General features: G+C 34.1%; 1 protein-coding gene and 1 non-coding gene across 2 annotated transcripts; one reads left to right on the top strand and one right to left on the bottom strand.

Annotated features, from left to right (window-relative positions):
* The first annotated feature begins 2833 nt into the window (after positions 1-2833).
* On the top strand, positions 2834-4657 carry LOC112696880 (peroxidase 44). The gene is made up of 2 exons (XM_025749812.3): positions 2834-3119; positions 3678-4657. Exons 1-2 carry the CDS (start codon positions 2919-2921, stop codon positions 4425-4427), a joined length of 951 nt encoding a protein of 316 aa, XP_025605597.1. The 5' UTR covers positions 2834-2918; the 3' UTR covers positions 4428-4657.
* Positions 4658-8176: 3519 nt separating this feature from the next.
* Positions 8177-8283, bottom strand: LOC112699603 (small nucleolar RNA R71). Its single transcript, XR_003152548.1, has one exon. It is a non-coding gene; the product is annotated as a small nucleolar RNA R71 (small nucleolar RNA).
* Positions 8284-14351: the final 6068 nt, after the last annotated feature.

Here is a 14351-nt window from a genome sequence, read left to right as displayed (position 1 = left end):
GGTCTTTCGAGTAAAATTCAATCCTGATGGTTCAATTGAGAGGCACAAGGCATGTTTAGTTACAAAAGGATTCACACAAGTGCGAGGTTAGACTAATCATCATACTGAGATTGACATTGGCAATAGTAGTAGCAAGAAATTGGCATTTAAAACAGTTAGATGTAAATACAGCTTTTTCCATGGGAATCTCTTGATAAAAAGGTCTATATAAAGATACCACCAGGCTTGGAAGTGGCAAGGACATGCCTTGTGTGCAAGTTACAAAAATCACTATATGGCTTGAAGCAAGTCAGCAGGCAGTGGAACATCAAGCTGTCATAAACCTTGTGTGAGGCAGGATATGTTTAATGTGTGAATGATCACTCTCTTTTCATCAAGAGAAGACAACAGGAATTCACTGCGATTCTAGTTTATGTTGATGATCTTGTACTCACAGGTGATGATTTAGATGAAATCAATTCCATCAAATCAATCTTACATTAAAAGTTCAAAATCTCAGGGGATCTCAAGTACTCTTTAGGGATGGAGGTTGCATGGTCAAAGGCTGGAGTTCACATTTACCAAAGGAAATATGCCATGGACTTGCTTAGGGACTTTGGCTATCTTGACTGCTGCACACCAATTACACTTAGAAGTTAACTAAGGAATTTGGCACTGCACTCTTTGATTGCATTGTATAGGGAGCTCATTCGTCGCCTGCTTTACCTTACCAACACAAGACCTTATCTCTCCTATGCAGTAGGTCAACTAAGTTAGTTCTTAGACTGTGCTATCTTTGTCCACTTGCAGGCTATGTTCAAAATTCTTAAATACTTAAAGGGCAATCTCAGTACTAGTTTATTCTTTCCTTCTTATTTATCTATGCATATCTCTAACTTTGCAGATGCTGATTGGGCGACATGTGTAGACACAAAAAAAGCTATTTCTGGCTACTACTTTATGCTTGGTACCTCATTGATAAGTTGGAAAAGTAAGAAACAAAAACCACTATTATAAGGTCTTCTACTGAAGTAGAATATAGAGCTTTTGCTGCTGCAACATGTGAAGCTCGTTGGTTGTTCTTTCTGATGTCCTTCATTGGTTTTTCACTCTAAAAACCAATCATAATCTTCTGTAATAATCAATTAATAATTCATATTTCTATCAGTCCCATCTTTTAGGAAAGAACAAAATATATCGAAGTTGATTATCATATTGTGAGGAAAAAGTTACTTTTGAGTCTGATTCATTTTATGCCAGTGACCTCAAAAGAGCAGCTTGCAAATTTTCTCATCAAGGCATTGTCTCTTGGGCCCTTCTCTACCAACATCAAGCTTGGATTGCTGAACTTTTACCATCCAAACTTAATGGAGGGTGTAACTTAGCTTATATTTCAATACAGCGGTAGCACTGTTATTTATGGGTTTTTAGAACTTTTAACTCTATTCTGTTATGACTAGTTAAGACAAGTTAGTTAGAGTTAGTTGGAGTTTTCATAAATATAATAGTCTGTTAGAAATTGTTAATTAAGTGTATTGCTGAGATTGCTTGTGGAGCACACACATAAGCTTCAAGATCCAGCTTTATGAGAGTTCAGTTGTTCATTTTTAATTTGTGAAATGAGAAGTTCATCCCTCTTCTCTCAATCTTCATTTTTACTTCAATTTGCTTGATTCACATTTGCTCATATCATGATTTTTCATATTCTGAAACATGAATTTTCAAATGTTTGACGTATTTTAAATCTCTTCCCTTTTTTCTCTTGCCACAAATTTGATTATTCACTTTTTTCTCTTCTTTTGTTCTGTTTCGATAATTTTGGTTTCGGCAATGCTATTGGTGGTTGAAGAATGACAATTGATGAGTGGCTGCCGGCGAGGAGTTAGGTGGCATTGCTGGTGATAGCGGTGTGGTGCTTGGTTGTAGAGAAAAAAATAAAAAAATGGGTGAAAAAGTAAATTTTGATCGAATGAGTGCAAGAATATTTAAAAAAAAAAAAAAAACTTGCTTATTGCTGACTCCGTGATTCCTAATGAACTGATCGATTTATTTTATCCAATAATAGCATGCCATTGTTCTTCTTCAACAGAACATTTTTGAAAAAAAAAATCTGCCAGAATATTCTTTCCTTATAAAATCAGATCATTTAGAGAGAGAGCAAAAAAAGTCAAATCTGAAAAGCTGTATGGTGTGTGGTTAGGTAGATTTTTATATTGGATATGGCATTGACATAAATTTTATATACATAGGTCATTAGCAATTGCATAATCCCCACGGATATCTACAAACCAAATTTATCTAAAAATCGAAATAAAAAATTCCATTTCTTTTATCATATACAGAATTTCTTAAATTTCATATAAAGATAAAAAAAAGTTTTTAAAAAAGCTTATCTATACGTAAAACCGCGTCAAGCTTCGTGTCTCCCATCCTATCCCATATATACCATATTCTTCATATAAGCTAGTTGGCAATATGCAACATTCTAGTTTTGTTGTCATATACAAAAAAAAAAAACATGTTTTTCCCTACGTAACTATATATATATATATATATATATATATATATATATATATATAAACAAGAATAAAAACAAGAATAAAAACACGGAGTCGTAAATATTAATCTTTTGGTGGCAAGTTATCGATGGCACCAAGATTCATCCTCAAATCCATATATGCTCCGTTCCCTATATAATTATAAAATAAAAGTAAAATTAATAAAATAAGAAGTTGGTCACTATTAGCCCAAGTTTGACTAGGAAAATTTGCAATTGTTCTCTCAATCATCGCACACACACCACACTCTCTAATCACATCATATCCTTCATTCCCTACCTATATATATAGATAAGCTCCGAGTTCTCTTAGCCAACACTCTCAATAAATAAAACACATTCGCGTAACGGCATAAGGCATAGGACACTCTTTTGCTCAAATATGGTGAAGTTCACAATTTTTGTAGTATTGTTATTAATTCTTCCCTTGGCATCAATGGCTGACCTAACGGTTGGTTTCTATGGGACTAGCTGCCCAAAAGCAGAAGCCATTGTTCGCCAAGTTGTTCAAAAGCGCTTCAATGGGGATAAGTCCATCACCGGTGGCTTGCTTCGCATGCACTTTCATGATTGCTTTGTCCATGTAAGACGCTACTAATAAACACAATATTACCCACTAGTACTCATTTTATCATAGGGAACACACACAAGTTTTGTTTCATACAGTAGCTACTGCTTTTTTACTATTCTTCATTCTTCCTTCCGATTTATAGTAACTTTGTTTTGATATATCATAATATAAATTGTATTTAAAATATTGATTCATAAATAAAAAAATTAAAACAACATTATATTTAGTATAAACAAGAGTAGTTCTTATTTTGTATTTAGAAAATATATAATTATTCACGTGTTTATTTCTCTGAGTAATAATTATTTTTTTAATAATGATTATTCAGAACATAATTAAGTTATATATTTTATAAGTAACATGTTATCTTCAATTTTTTTATTATTATTTACATAAAAATATTTTTATATAAAAATGATAATTTAACATTATTAAATTACTTAATATATTTGATTATATAAATTATTTAACATAATATGTATTCACATTTTAGTTATCACGTAACATCTTTACAATTGTCATGTACGTTTGGTCAGCATACCCATTGATGAATTGGTTTTCACTTTTCAGGGTTGTGACGCATCCATACTAATAGACTCCAAAAAGGGAAACCAATCGGAGAAAGACGCCGGAGCAAATGGAACCGTTAGGGGTTTCGAGATCATCGACGAGGCGAAAAAGGCCCTAGAGAAAGCATGTCCTTCAACAGTCTCATGTGCAGATATAATAACACTCGCCACAAGAGACGCTGTAGATTTGGCCGGAGGGCCAAAGTACAGCGTCCCCACAGGACGCCGTGATGGATTAGTCTCGAATCCATCCGACGTAAACCTGCCCGGGCCGGGTTCAACGGTATCCCAAGCCCTACGAATCTTCACATCAAAAGGCATGTTTCTGAACGAAATGGTTACCCTTTTGGGAGCACACACCGTTGGTTTCGCTCATTGTAGCTTCTTCAGAAATAGGCTAGGAGGTGCAGACACAACAATGGACCCTACTTTGGATTCGAACCTTGTGAAGCTTTGTGGGACGCAATCTAAGCCTTCCAAGAAGGATCTAAGGACGTTCTTGGATCAAAATACTTCTATGGTTTTTGACAATCAGTTCTATAAACAAATTCTTAACAAGAAAGGTGTTCTTTTCATTGACCAACAGTTGGCTTTGGATTCTTCGTCTAAGGGATTGGTTTCGAGTTTCGCCGCCAATCCGGCGAGCTTTCAGCAGAGTTTTGTTAATGCCATTGTAAAGATGGGAAGCATTGATGTTAAGGTTGGTAACGAGGGAGAGATTAGAAGAAATTGCAGGGTTTTCAATAGATGATTAATTAGTGTTTGAACTAATTGATTGATATTGCTTTGATCATTATTTCTTTTAATTTGGTTGCTTTAGGGAAAATAATAATAAGTGTAATGGTAATTGTATTTGGATTTTGATTTTTATGTTTCCCTTTTGAATTGATGTGCTGGACAACTGAAAGTTGTTGTCTTGTAATTTGTTTTGAGAACAATTGTAATGTATTTTATTTACTCATCTTTTTCTTTTTCTCTCAACTTTGTTATTGTTTAATTTACTTTTTAGGAATTATAAACTGATTCAAAATTAAAACTACAATTTTTTTGAATATATTATCAGTTAAATAAAAATGGTTTAATATACATAGTTGTTCATTGTTCTATAAATAACATATACAAAAGTACCAAAACTCAAGGCAAAAAGCCAAATCCTATGTACTTTAATTAATTCAATAAATTAAGTCACAGAGAGTAGAAAATAACGATTGTTTAATTATTTTAACTTCATTTTCAGATGTGTGTGCACACAGGTTTAACTTTCTCTGATTTATAGGTACCTCGTGAAATTTGGTTGGAGCTTAAGCTCAAGGTAATTAATTAACGTTGAAAAACTAGAAAAATTAGTCTAATCAAACCCTATAACTTGAAACTTTCGTTGGAATAATATTTTCTTTAAAAATGAATATCCATCTTGACTTTCATGCCTCAGAATGAAAAATTCTAGTTGACTATATAAATAAATTGGTTGTATCTATATCTAAGAGAACAATCACTGCAAGTTTATATTAAAATCAGCAACTAAAATTATTTATTAGTATTAAAATATACATTAAAAATAAGTTTAACAATAAATATATTTATATACAAATACACACACCGCAAAAAATACGCTAAATACCGTCGAATTTATCGTCGAATTTAGTGACAAACGTTACCAACAAATTTAGTGACAGATTTTTCGATGATTACAAGTGAACATTTATCCCTCGAATAAGTTACCGTTGGATTTAAAATTTCGCCGCTAAATCCGACGATAAATAGAGGTGCAAAAATTAATTTTATTAGCGCCAAATTTACTGTTGAATTTTCTGTCGAAAAATTTCGACGATAACAAAATTTAGTGAAACATGTCGTTTAGGCAACGACGAACACCTTACCGTCGAATTTTTTTGCCGGTAAATCCAACAGTAAATTTGAGATAAAATTCAGATGTGAAACTCTTCCCCTCCCTTCTACAAAAACTCTCTCTCTCTTCTCTTCTTCTCTCTCTCGTCTCTCTTTCATCTCTCTCTCTCTAGTCCATTAAAAAAGGTTGCGCGGCCACCACCTGGAGCTGCCGTCACTGTCAATAAGTCACATTATCATTGCTGATCAGCACGTCATTGTTATTGTTGCTGGAGTTTCTGTGGAAAGTCTCTGCCGTGCCGCCGCTGTTGGTGTCTCTGGTCGATCAGAGGTCATCGCCTTGTTGTTATGACCACGATTGAGGCCCACCACGCCAAGGAAGGTTATGTTGTTGTTGTCCATTTCTCCTTTTGGTTACTTGTTATGTTACTAAATTCTAACTCTACCACTGTAGGTTTCATTGCTGCCTCCTGTCATTATCACACTTCCACCATTCTACAACCATCATCAGAGATCATTTTTCTATAATTTTTGTATTTTTTTCACATTTTTGTTTGTTTAAAATTTTGTTAGATATTTTATTAAATTATTGATTAATTTTTTTAGTGAAGTGTATGATTAGGATTTGTTATATTAATTTATTATAATTAGAAATTAAATAATATTAGGTTAGATAGAGTGTAATTTAGGGTTTGTTTTTAGTTGATGGTGTTTTAGATGATTGTTAATTTTCTAAGTTTATCATTATTTGAATTAATTAATGTTGATTGTTGTTAATTCTCTGAGTTAATTTTAACTTGTTAATTTTCTAAGTTAATTATTGATTTATTGTTGATTGTTGTTAATTTTCTGAGTTTATTGTTATCCAAGTTAATTATTTTTTGAATAATTTTTCTGAGTTGATTGTTGTTAATGTTACTAAGTTTGTTGTAATTTACTCATTTAAATATATGAACTTTGATTTATTTGTTTAATTATAATTTTTGTATTGATTATGTTTATAGTTTGTGTATTGATTATGTTTATAGTTTGCAATTGAAAGTGTACAGCTTGCTATTCCAAAAAATCTGCCTGTAAACAGTAGGTTTATGATGCTTATATCTGAATTGTGCTTGAAAACTCTTTTACATGGCTTTCTAAATTGACTAGACATAGCATTTTCAAAGCGTGTGACACAGCACATGATTTTTTATTACCCTAGTTTTGAATATGTGACATATAATTCGGATTAGGACGATTTTCAAAAATTGTGTTTTCGCATAAGATTCAATTAGACAGGACTACCTTGGATACGTGACATATAATCTGACCTGAGGACTACTCTTGAAATCTTATGTGGAATTGAATCGACTTTTGTACTTAACCCCTTCAGTTAATTGATTGACCAAGAAATTGGCTGTTGATTAATTGAGGAGAAACCGAGGAGTCAAGACATTGGAAAATTGGTTAATTAAGATTCGTCATGAACGATCCTTGCTTGCTTTGAACAGAGAAGACAAAGTTTGATTCTTCTAAAAACTTAAGCATCCCCAAAATCTTTGACTTTTCCATCATATATATTTTCCTCCAACAATCATACGTACTGCCGCAAGCAAATCAAACCCTAGCTTTCTAGTTTCTTCAAGCTTTTACTTTTCCAGCAAGTCTTCAGGATTTCAGCACTCAACAATTCCAAGTTTTATTGATCTAATTAGTAGTTTAATTCGATATTTGCATGCTCAGTTTGTTAATCATCGTGGAAACGATATCCACTCATCGTGGTATTACTTAAACGATCCGATGTACTTGTCAATATTCGTGAGCATCACTTTTTGCTCATCAAGCTTTTGGCACCATTACAGGAGATTAACAGAGATTGACATCATACGTTGGGTTAAACTGCTAAGTTAGATATTAGTTTTTTTGTTTCATTTGTGTTTAATTCCTTTTCACTATTAATATTTTTGTTATCTTTTTCATATTAAAGTTTTATTGGTTGTATTCCATTTTTAGCATAGTACCTTAAAATTAAGTTTGGTATGTCCATTGGTATTTTTAATTCATCTTTTATTGCTTTACCTTAAGTTTCTTCCCACCGGTGCCTTGATTTGTTTCTGGTGCATGTAGTGAAATGGGAATCGTGAAGAGTCTCTTCAATACAACTCTAAAATTAAAGGGAGTGATAATTCTGAAGACTCCTTTCAATATGATCCTGAGATTGACCGACTCTATTCTTATTAAGAAAAGAAGTAAGAGCTAAGAGGAAAAAAAAAGAAGAAGAAGATGGTTGAGGGATAAAATAATGCAAGAAAAACTCTTGAAAATTTCACCACTTCCACTACTGATAGTTATGGTAGTAGCATAGTGAGACCCACTATGGAGGCCAATAACTTTGAGTTGAAATCTTCTCTCATTCAACTGGTACAGTAGGACCAATTCAGTGACAACCCACAAGAGGACTCAAATGTGTATATATCTAATTTTCTGCAGATATGTGATACGGTTAAAAGTAATAGAGTGTCTTCTGAGGCAATAAGATTAAGGTTGTTTCCCTTCTCCTTAAGGGATAGAGTCAAGCAGTGGCTACAATCTCAACCCTTGGGGAGTATAACAACTTGGGATGACATGGTAAACAAGTTCCAAAGTAAGTACTTTCATTTACAAAAGCTAGCAAGATTGAGGAATGAGATTTATACATTCACTTAAAAGAAAGGAGAATCACTCTATGAAGCATCGAAGAGATACAAAGAGATGCTAAGGAAGTGCCCACATCCTGCCTTTCCTGAATGGTTGTAACTCCAAACATTATATGATGGAGTGTTGGTAAACCACTATTTTATGGTTTATTTTGTGCTAAATTGAGTGGAATTTATCAGATTATTCCTACACTTATTCATAAAATTCACATGTTCTACGTTGCCTTCCTGATTTCATGCTATGATTGAAAACTCGCTCCCAGAGCTTTTAAATTGTCAAATTTTAACTCCTCTTTATACCATTCGATGCCGTGATCTGTGTGTTAAAGTGTTTCAGGCTTTATAGGGCAAGAATGGCTCCATGGAAAGGAAGCTTGCAAAAACGGAAGGAACACAAAGGAATAATGAAGCTGACCAGTGGGACGTGTCGCGTACGCGTGATAAGGGATTTCGCCAAACGACGAGCACGCATGACCCACGCGCACGCGTGATGTGCCCCACGTGCAGAAGTTGCAGCGATTTCTGGGCTCTTTTTGGCCCAGTTCCAGGCTCAGAAAACACATATTAGAGGCTGGAAGTGAGATAGAATGGAGGACGACATTTATACATCACATTCACATAATTTTAGGTTTTAGATGTAGTTTTAGAGAGAGAGGCTCTCTCCTCTCTCTTAGGTTTTAGGATTTATAATTTTTTTAGGATTTAGGATTATCTCTTCTCAATCCCAGGTTTAATGTTTCTTAGCTTAATTCTCTCATACTCTTATTGACTTTAATACTTTGATCTATACATCCCTTTTGTGATTGGATTCTCCATTTTAATATAATTTGAGGTATTTCATATTCAAGATTGCTCTTTTTTGATCTATGTTGCTGATATTTGAGATTGGATGTTATTATCTCTTATTACTTTTCTATGCTTTTGTGTTGTGCCTTTCAAGTGTTTGATAAAATGCTTGGGAGGGATCTAGAGCAGATTTTTCTCCTTTCAGCTTTGATTGAGTAATTGGTGACACTTGATTTATCAAACTCCTTTGTTGATGGATAATTGTTATGTTTGCTAGTTGATTTGAATTTCACTAACTCTAGTCTTTCCTTGGAAGTTGACTAGGACTTGAGGATTCATATTGATTTATCTACTTGACTTACCTTCATAGTTAGAGGTTGACCAAGTGGGAGCAACGAACAATTCTCATCACAATTGATAAGGATAACTAGGATAGGACTTCCAATTCTCATACCTTGCGAAGAATTTTTATTGTTATTATTCTATTTTCTCTACAATTTACTCTTCTCATTTCTCATCCTCAAAACCCCAATTTACACAACTCATAACCAATAATAAGAACACTTCCCTGCAATTCCTTGAGAGATGATCCGAGACTTAAATACTTCGCTTATCAATTTTATTAGGGGTTTGTTACTTGTGACAACCAAAACTTTTGCACGAAAGGAATTCTTACCGGTCTAGAAGCTATACTTGCAACGTGAGCTTAATTGTGAAAATTCTATACCGCGCGAGAGTTCCGCACTTCAAAATGGCGCCGTTACTGGGGAGTTGCAAATGTGTGCCTTATTATTGGTTATTGTAAATATCTGCTTTTTGCTTTTTGTTAGTTTTAGGACTTAATTGCTTATTTTTATTAGTTTTTGTTTTTATTGGCTACTATGAATTCTCATCCCTTTGGCTACGAGTTTAGTTCAAATTATGTTGCATGAAATGGAAGCTATAATGTGAACATGCATCGAGGTAGGGACAATCAAAGATGAAAGGAGCCACACGGATTTGATCAACCCTCTTGGCAACAACCCCCTCCAATGCACTATGACCAACAACCATATTATGATGCTGATGAGCGGATAATTTATACGCTTTTTGGCATTGTTTTTAGGTAGTTTTTAGTAAGTTCAAGCTACTTTTAGGGATGTTTTCATTAGTTTTTATGTTAAATTCACATTTCTGGACTTTACTATGAGTTTGTGTGTTTTTCTGTGATTTCAGGTAATTTCTGGCTGAAATTGAGGGACTTGAGCAAAACTCTGAAAAAGGCTGACAAAAGGACTGCTGATGCTGTTGGAATCTGACCTCCCTGCACTCGAAATGGATTTTCTGGAGCTACAGAACTCCAAATGGTGCTCTCAACGGCGTTGGAAAGTAGACATCCAGAGCTTTCCAGCAATATATAATAGTCCATACTTTATTCGGAAATTGACGACGTAAATTGGCATTGAACGCCAATTACATGCTGCTGTCTGGAGTTAAACGCCAGAAACACGTCATGATCCGGAGTTGAACGCCCAAAACACGTTATAACTTGGAGTTCAACTCCAATAAAGCCTCAGCTCGTGGATAGACCAAGCTCAGCCCAAACATACACCAAGTGGGCCCCGAAAGTGGATTTATGCATCAATTACTTACTCATGTAAACCCTAGTAGCTAGTTTATTATAAATAGGACTTTTTACTAGTGTATTAGACATCTCTGGACACCTAGTCCTTAGACCATGGGGGCTGGCCATTCGGCCATGCCTGAACCTTTCACTTATGTATTTTCAACAGTGGAGTTTCTGCACACCATAGATTAAGGGTGTGGAGCTCTGCTGTACCTCAAGTTTCAATACAATTACTATTACTTTTTATTTAATTCTCTTTTATTCTTATTCCAAGATATACGTTGCACAACACTTTGATGAATGTGATGATCCGTGACACTCATCATCATTCTCACCTATGAACGCGCGTGACTGACAACCACTTCCGTTCTACTTTAGGCCGGGCGCATATCTCTTAGATTCCCCAATAGAATCTTCGTGGTATAAGCTAGATAGATGGTGGCATTCATGGGGATCCGGAAAGTCTAACCTTGTTTGTGGTATTCCGAGTAGGATTCCGGTATTGAATGACTGTGACGAGCTTCAAACTCCTGAAGGCTGGGCGTGATGACAAACGCAAAAGAATCAATGGATTCTACTCCAACCTGATTGAGAACCGACAGATGATTAGCCGTGCTGTGATAGAGCATTTGGACCATTTTCACTGAGAGGATGGGATGTAGCCATTGTCAAGGGTGATGCCTCCAGACGATTAGCCGTGCAGTGACAGCGCATAGGACCATTTTTCCGAGAGGATTAAAAGTAGCCATTGATGATGGTGATGCCCTACATACAGCTTGCCATGGAAAGGAGTAAGAAGGATTGGATGAATGTAATAAGAAAGTAGAGATTCAAGAGGAGCACAGCATCTCCATGCGCCTATCTGAAATTTCCACTATTGATTTACATAAGTATTTCTATCCCTTTTTATTTTCTATTTATTATTAATTTTCGAAACCCATAACCATTTAATCTGCTTAACTGAGATTTACAAGGTGACCATAGCTTGCTTCATACCAACAATCTCTGTGGGATCGACCCTTACTCACGTAAGGTATTACTTAGATGACCCAGTACACTTGCTGGTTAAGTTGAACGGAGTTGTGAGCTTCTCTAACAGTGCCTAGAACTCTTGTATCACAATTTCGTCCACCAAGTTTTTGACGCCGTTGCCGGGGATTGTTCGAGTATGGACAACTGACGGTTCATCTTGTTGCTCAGATTAGGTAATTTTCTTCTCAAAAATTTTTCAAAAATCTTTTTCAAAATTTTTCTTTTCTTTTTCATTTTTCCAAACTTTATTTTCGAATTAAATAAATAAAAATACAAAAAAATTAGAAAATCATAAAAATAAAAAATATTTTGTGTTTCTTGTTTGAGTCTTGAGTCAATTTTTAAGTTTGGTGTCAATTGCATGCTTTAAAAATTTTTTCTTGCATTTTTCGAAAATTTCATGCATTCATAGTGTCCTTCATGATCTTCAAGTTGTTCTTGACAAGTCTTCTTGTTTGATCTTGATGATTTCTTGTTTTGTGTTGTTTGTTGTTTTTCATATGCATTTTTTGTTTGTTAGAGTCCATGCATTAAAGATTTCTAAGTTTGGTGTCTTGCATGTTTTCTTTGCATCAAAAATTTTTCAAAAATATGTTCTTGATGTTCATCATGATCTTCAAAGTGTTCTTGGTGTTCATCTTGACATTCATAGTGTTCTTGCATGCATCTTGTGTTTTGATCCAAAATTTTTAAGTTTTGGGTCATTTTTGTGTTTGTCTCTCTCATAATTAAAAATTCAAAAATAAAAAAAATATATATCTTTTCCTTATTTTTCTCATAATTTTCAAAAATTTGAGTTGACTTAGTCAAAAATTTTCAAAATTAGTTGTTTCTTACAAGTCAAGTCAAATTTTTAATTTTAAAAATCTTATCTTTTCAAAAATCTTTTTCAAAAAATTATATCTTTTTTATTTTTTTCTATTTCTCGAAAATTTCAAAATTCTTTTTCAAAATATTTTCAAAATCTTTTTCTTATCTTTATATCAAATTTTTGAAAACTCACTAACAATTAATGTGATTGATTCAAAAATTTGAAGTTTGTTACTTTCTTGTTAAGAAAGGTTCAATCTTTATGTTCTAGAATCTTATCTTGCAGTTTCTTGTTAGTGAAGTAAGTAATTTTAAAATTTTTGAATTAAATCTTTTTATCTTTTATCATATCTTTTTCAAAAAGTTTATCTTTTTCAAAATTTGATTTCAAAATATCTTATCTAACCTCTTATCTTCTTATCTTTTCAAATTTGATTTTAATATCTTTTTCAACTAACTCTTTGACTTTTTGTTTGTCTCTTATCTTTTTCAAAACCACCTAACTACTTTTCCCTCTCTAATTTTCGAAAATATCTCATCTCTTTTTCAAAAATTCTTTTGTTTTAAATTTTAATTTTAATCTTATCTTATCTCTAATTTTCGAAAATCACTAACCCCTTTTTAAAATTATTTTCAAATTCTCTTTCTCTTCTCTTCTTCTATTTAATTATTTAATTACTAACACTTCTCTTCACCTCTCTTCATCTAAAAATCCGAACCCATTCTTCTTCATTCTTCTCCCCTTTCTTTTTCTACTAACATAAAGGAATCTCTATACTGTGACATAGAGGATTCCTCTTTCTTTTCTTGTTTTTTTCTCTTTCATATGAGCAGGAATAAGGATAAAGGCACTCTTGTTGAAATTGATCCTGAACCTGAAAGGACTCTGAAAAGGAAACTAAGAGAAACTAAATTACAACAATCTAAAGGTAACCTTTCAGAAACATTAGAACAAGAGAAGGAGATGGCAGCCAAAAATAATAATAATGCAAGGAGAATGCTTGGTGACTTCACAAAGCCAACGTCCAAGTTTGATGGAAGAAGCATCTCCATTCCTGCCATTGGAGCCAATAACTTTGAGCTGAAACCTCAGCTAGTTGCCTTAATGTAACAAAACTGCAAGTTTTATGGACTTCCATCTGAAGATCCTTATCAGTTTTTAACTGAATTCTTGCAGATCTGTGAGACTGTAAAGACGAATGGAGTTGATCCTGAAGTCTACAGACTCATGCTTTTCCCTTTTGCTGTAAGAGACAGAGCTAGAATATGGTTGGATTCACAACCTAAGGATAGCCTGGACTCTTGGGATTAGCTGGTCACAACCTTCTTGGATAAATTCTTTCCTCCTCAAAAGCTGAGCAAGCTAAGAGTGGATGTTCAAACCTTCAAACAAAAAGATGATGAATCCCTCTATGAAGCTTGGGAAAGATACAAGCAGCTGACCAAAAGATGTCCATCTGACATGTTTTCAGAATGGACCATATTAGATATATTCTATTATGGTCTATCTGAATTTTCGAAAATGTCATTGGACCATTCTGCAGGTGGATCTATTCACCTAAAGAAAATGCCTGAAGAGGCTCAAGAACTCATTGATATGGTTGCAAACAACCAATTCATGTACACTTCTGAGAGGAATTCAGTGAATAATGGGATACCTCAGAAGAAAGGAGTTCTTGAAATTGATGCTCTGAATGCCATATTGGCTCAGAACAAAGTGTTGACTCACAGGTCAACATGATCTCTCAAAGTCTGAATGGATGGCAAAATGCATCCAACAGTACTAAAGAGGCAGCTTCTGAAGAAGCTTATGATCCTGAGAACCCTACAATCGTAGAAGTTAATTACATGGGTGAACCTTATGGAAACACCTATAACTCATCATGGAGAAATCATCCAAATTTCTCATGGAAGGATC

This window comes from Arachis hypogaea, chromosome 6 (assembly GCF_003086295.3).
Source record: "Arachis hypogaea cultivar Tifrunner chromosome 6, arahy.Tifrunner.gnm2.J5K5, whole genome shotgun sequence".
NCBI lineage: Eukaryota > Viridiplantae > Streptophyta > Magnoliopsida > Fabales > Fabaceae > Arachis > Arachis hypogaea.
Note: the sequence above shows the minus strand (reverse complement) of the source record. Positions and strands in the feature narration are given on the sequence as shown.

What these genes read in the sequence shown, in the direction of transcription:
- LOC112696880 (XM_025749812.3), top strand. Translation starts at nt 2,919, where the DNA reads ATGGTGAAGTTCACAATTTTTGTAGTATTGTTATTAATTCTTCCCTTG. An exon ending in TTCATGATTGCTTTGTCCAT is followed by an intron (nt 3,120 to 3,677) that starts GTAAGACGCTAC and finishes TTCACTTTTCAG; the next exon opens with GGTTGTGACGCATCCATACT.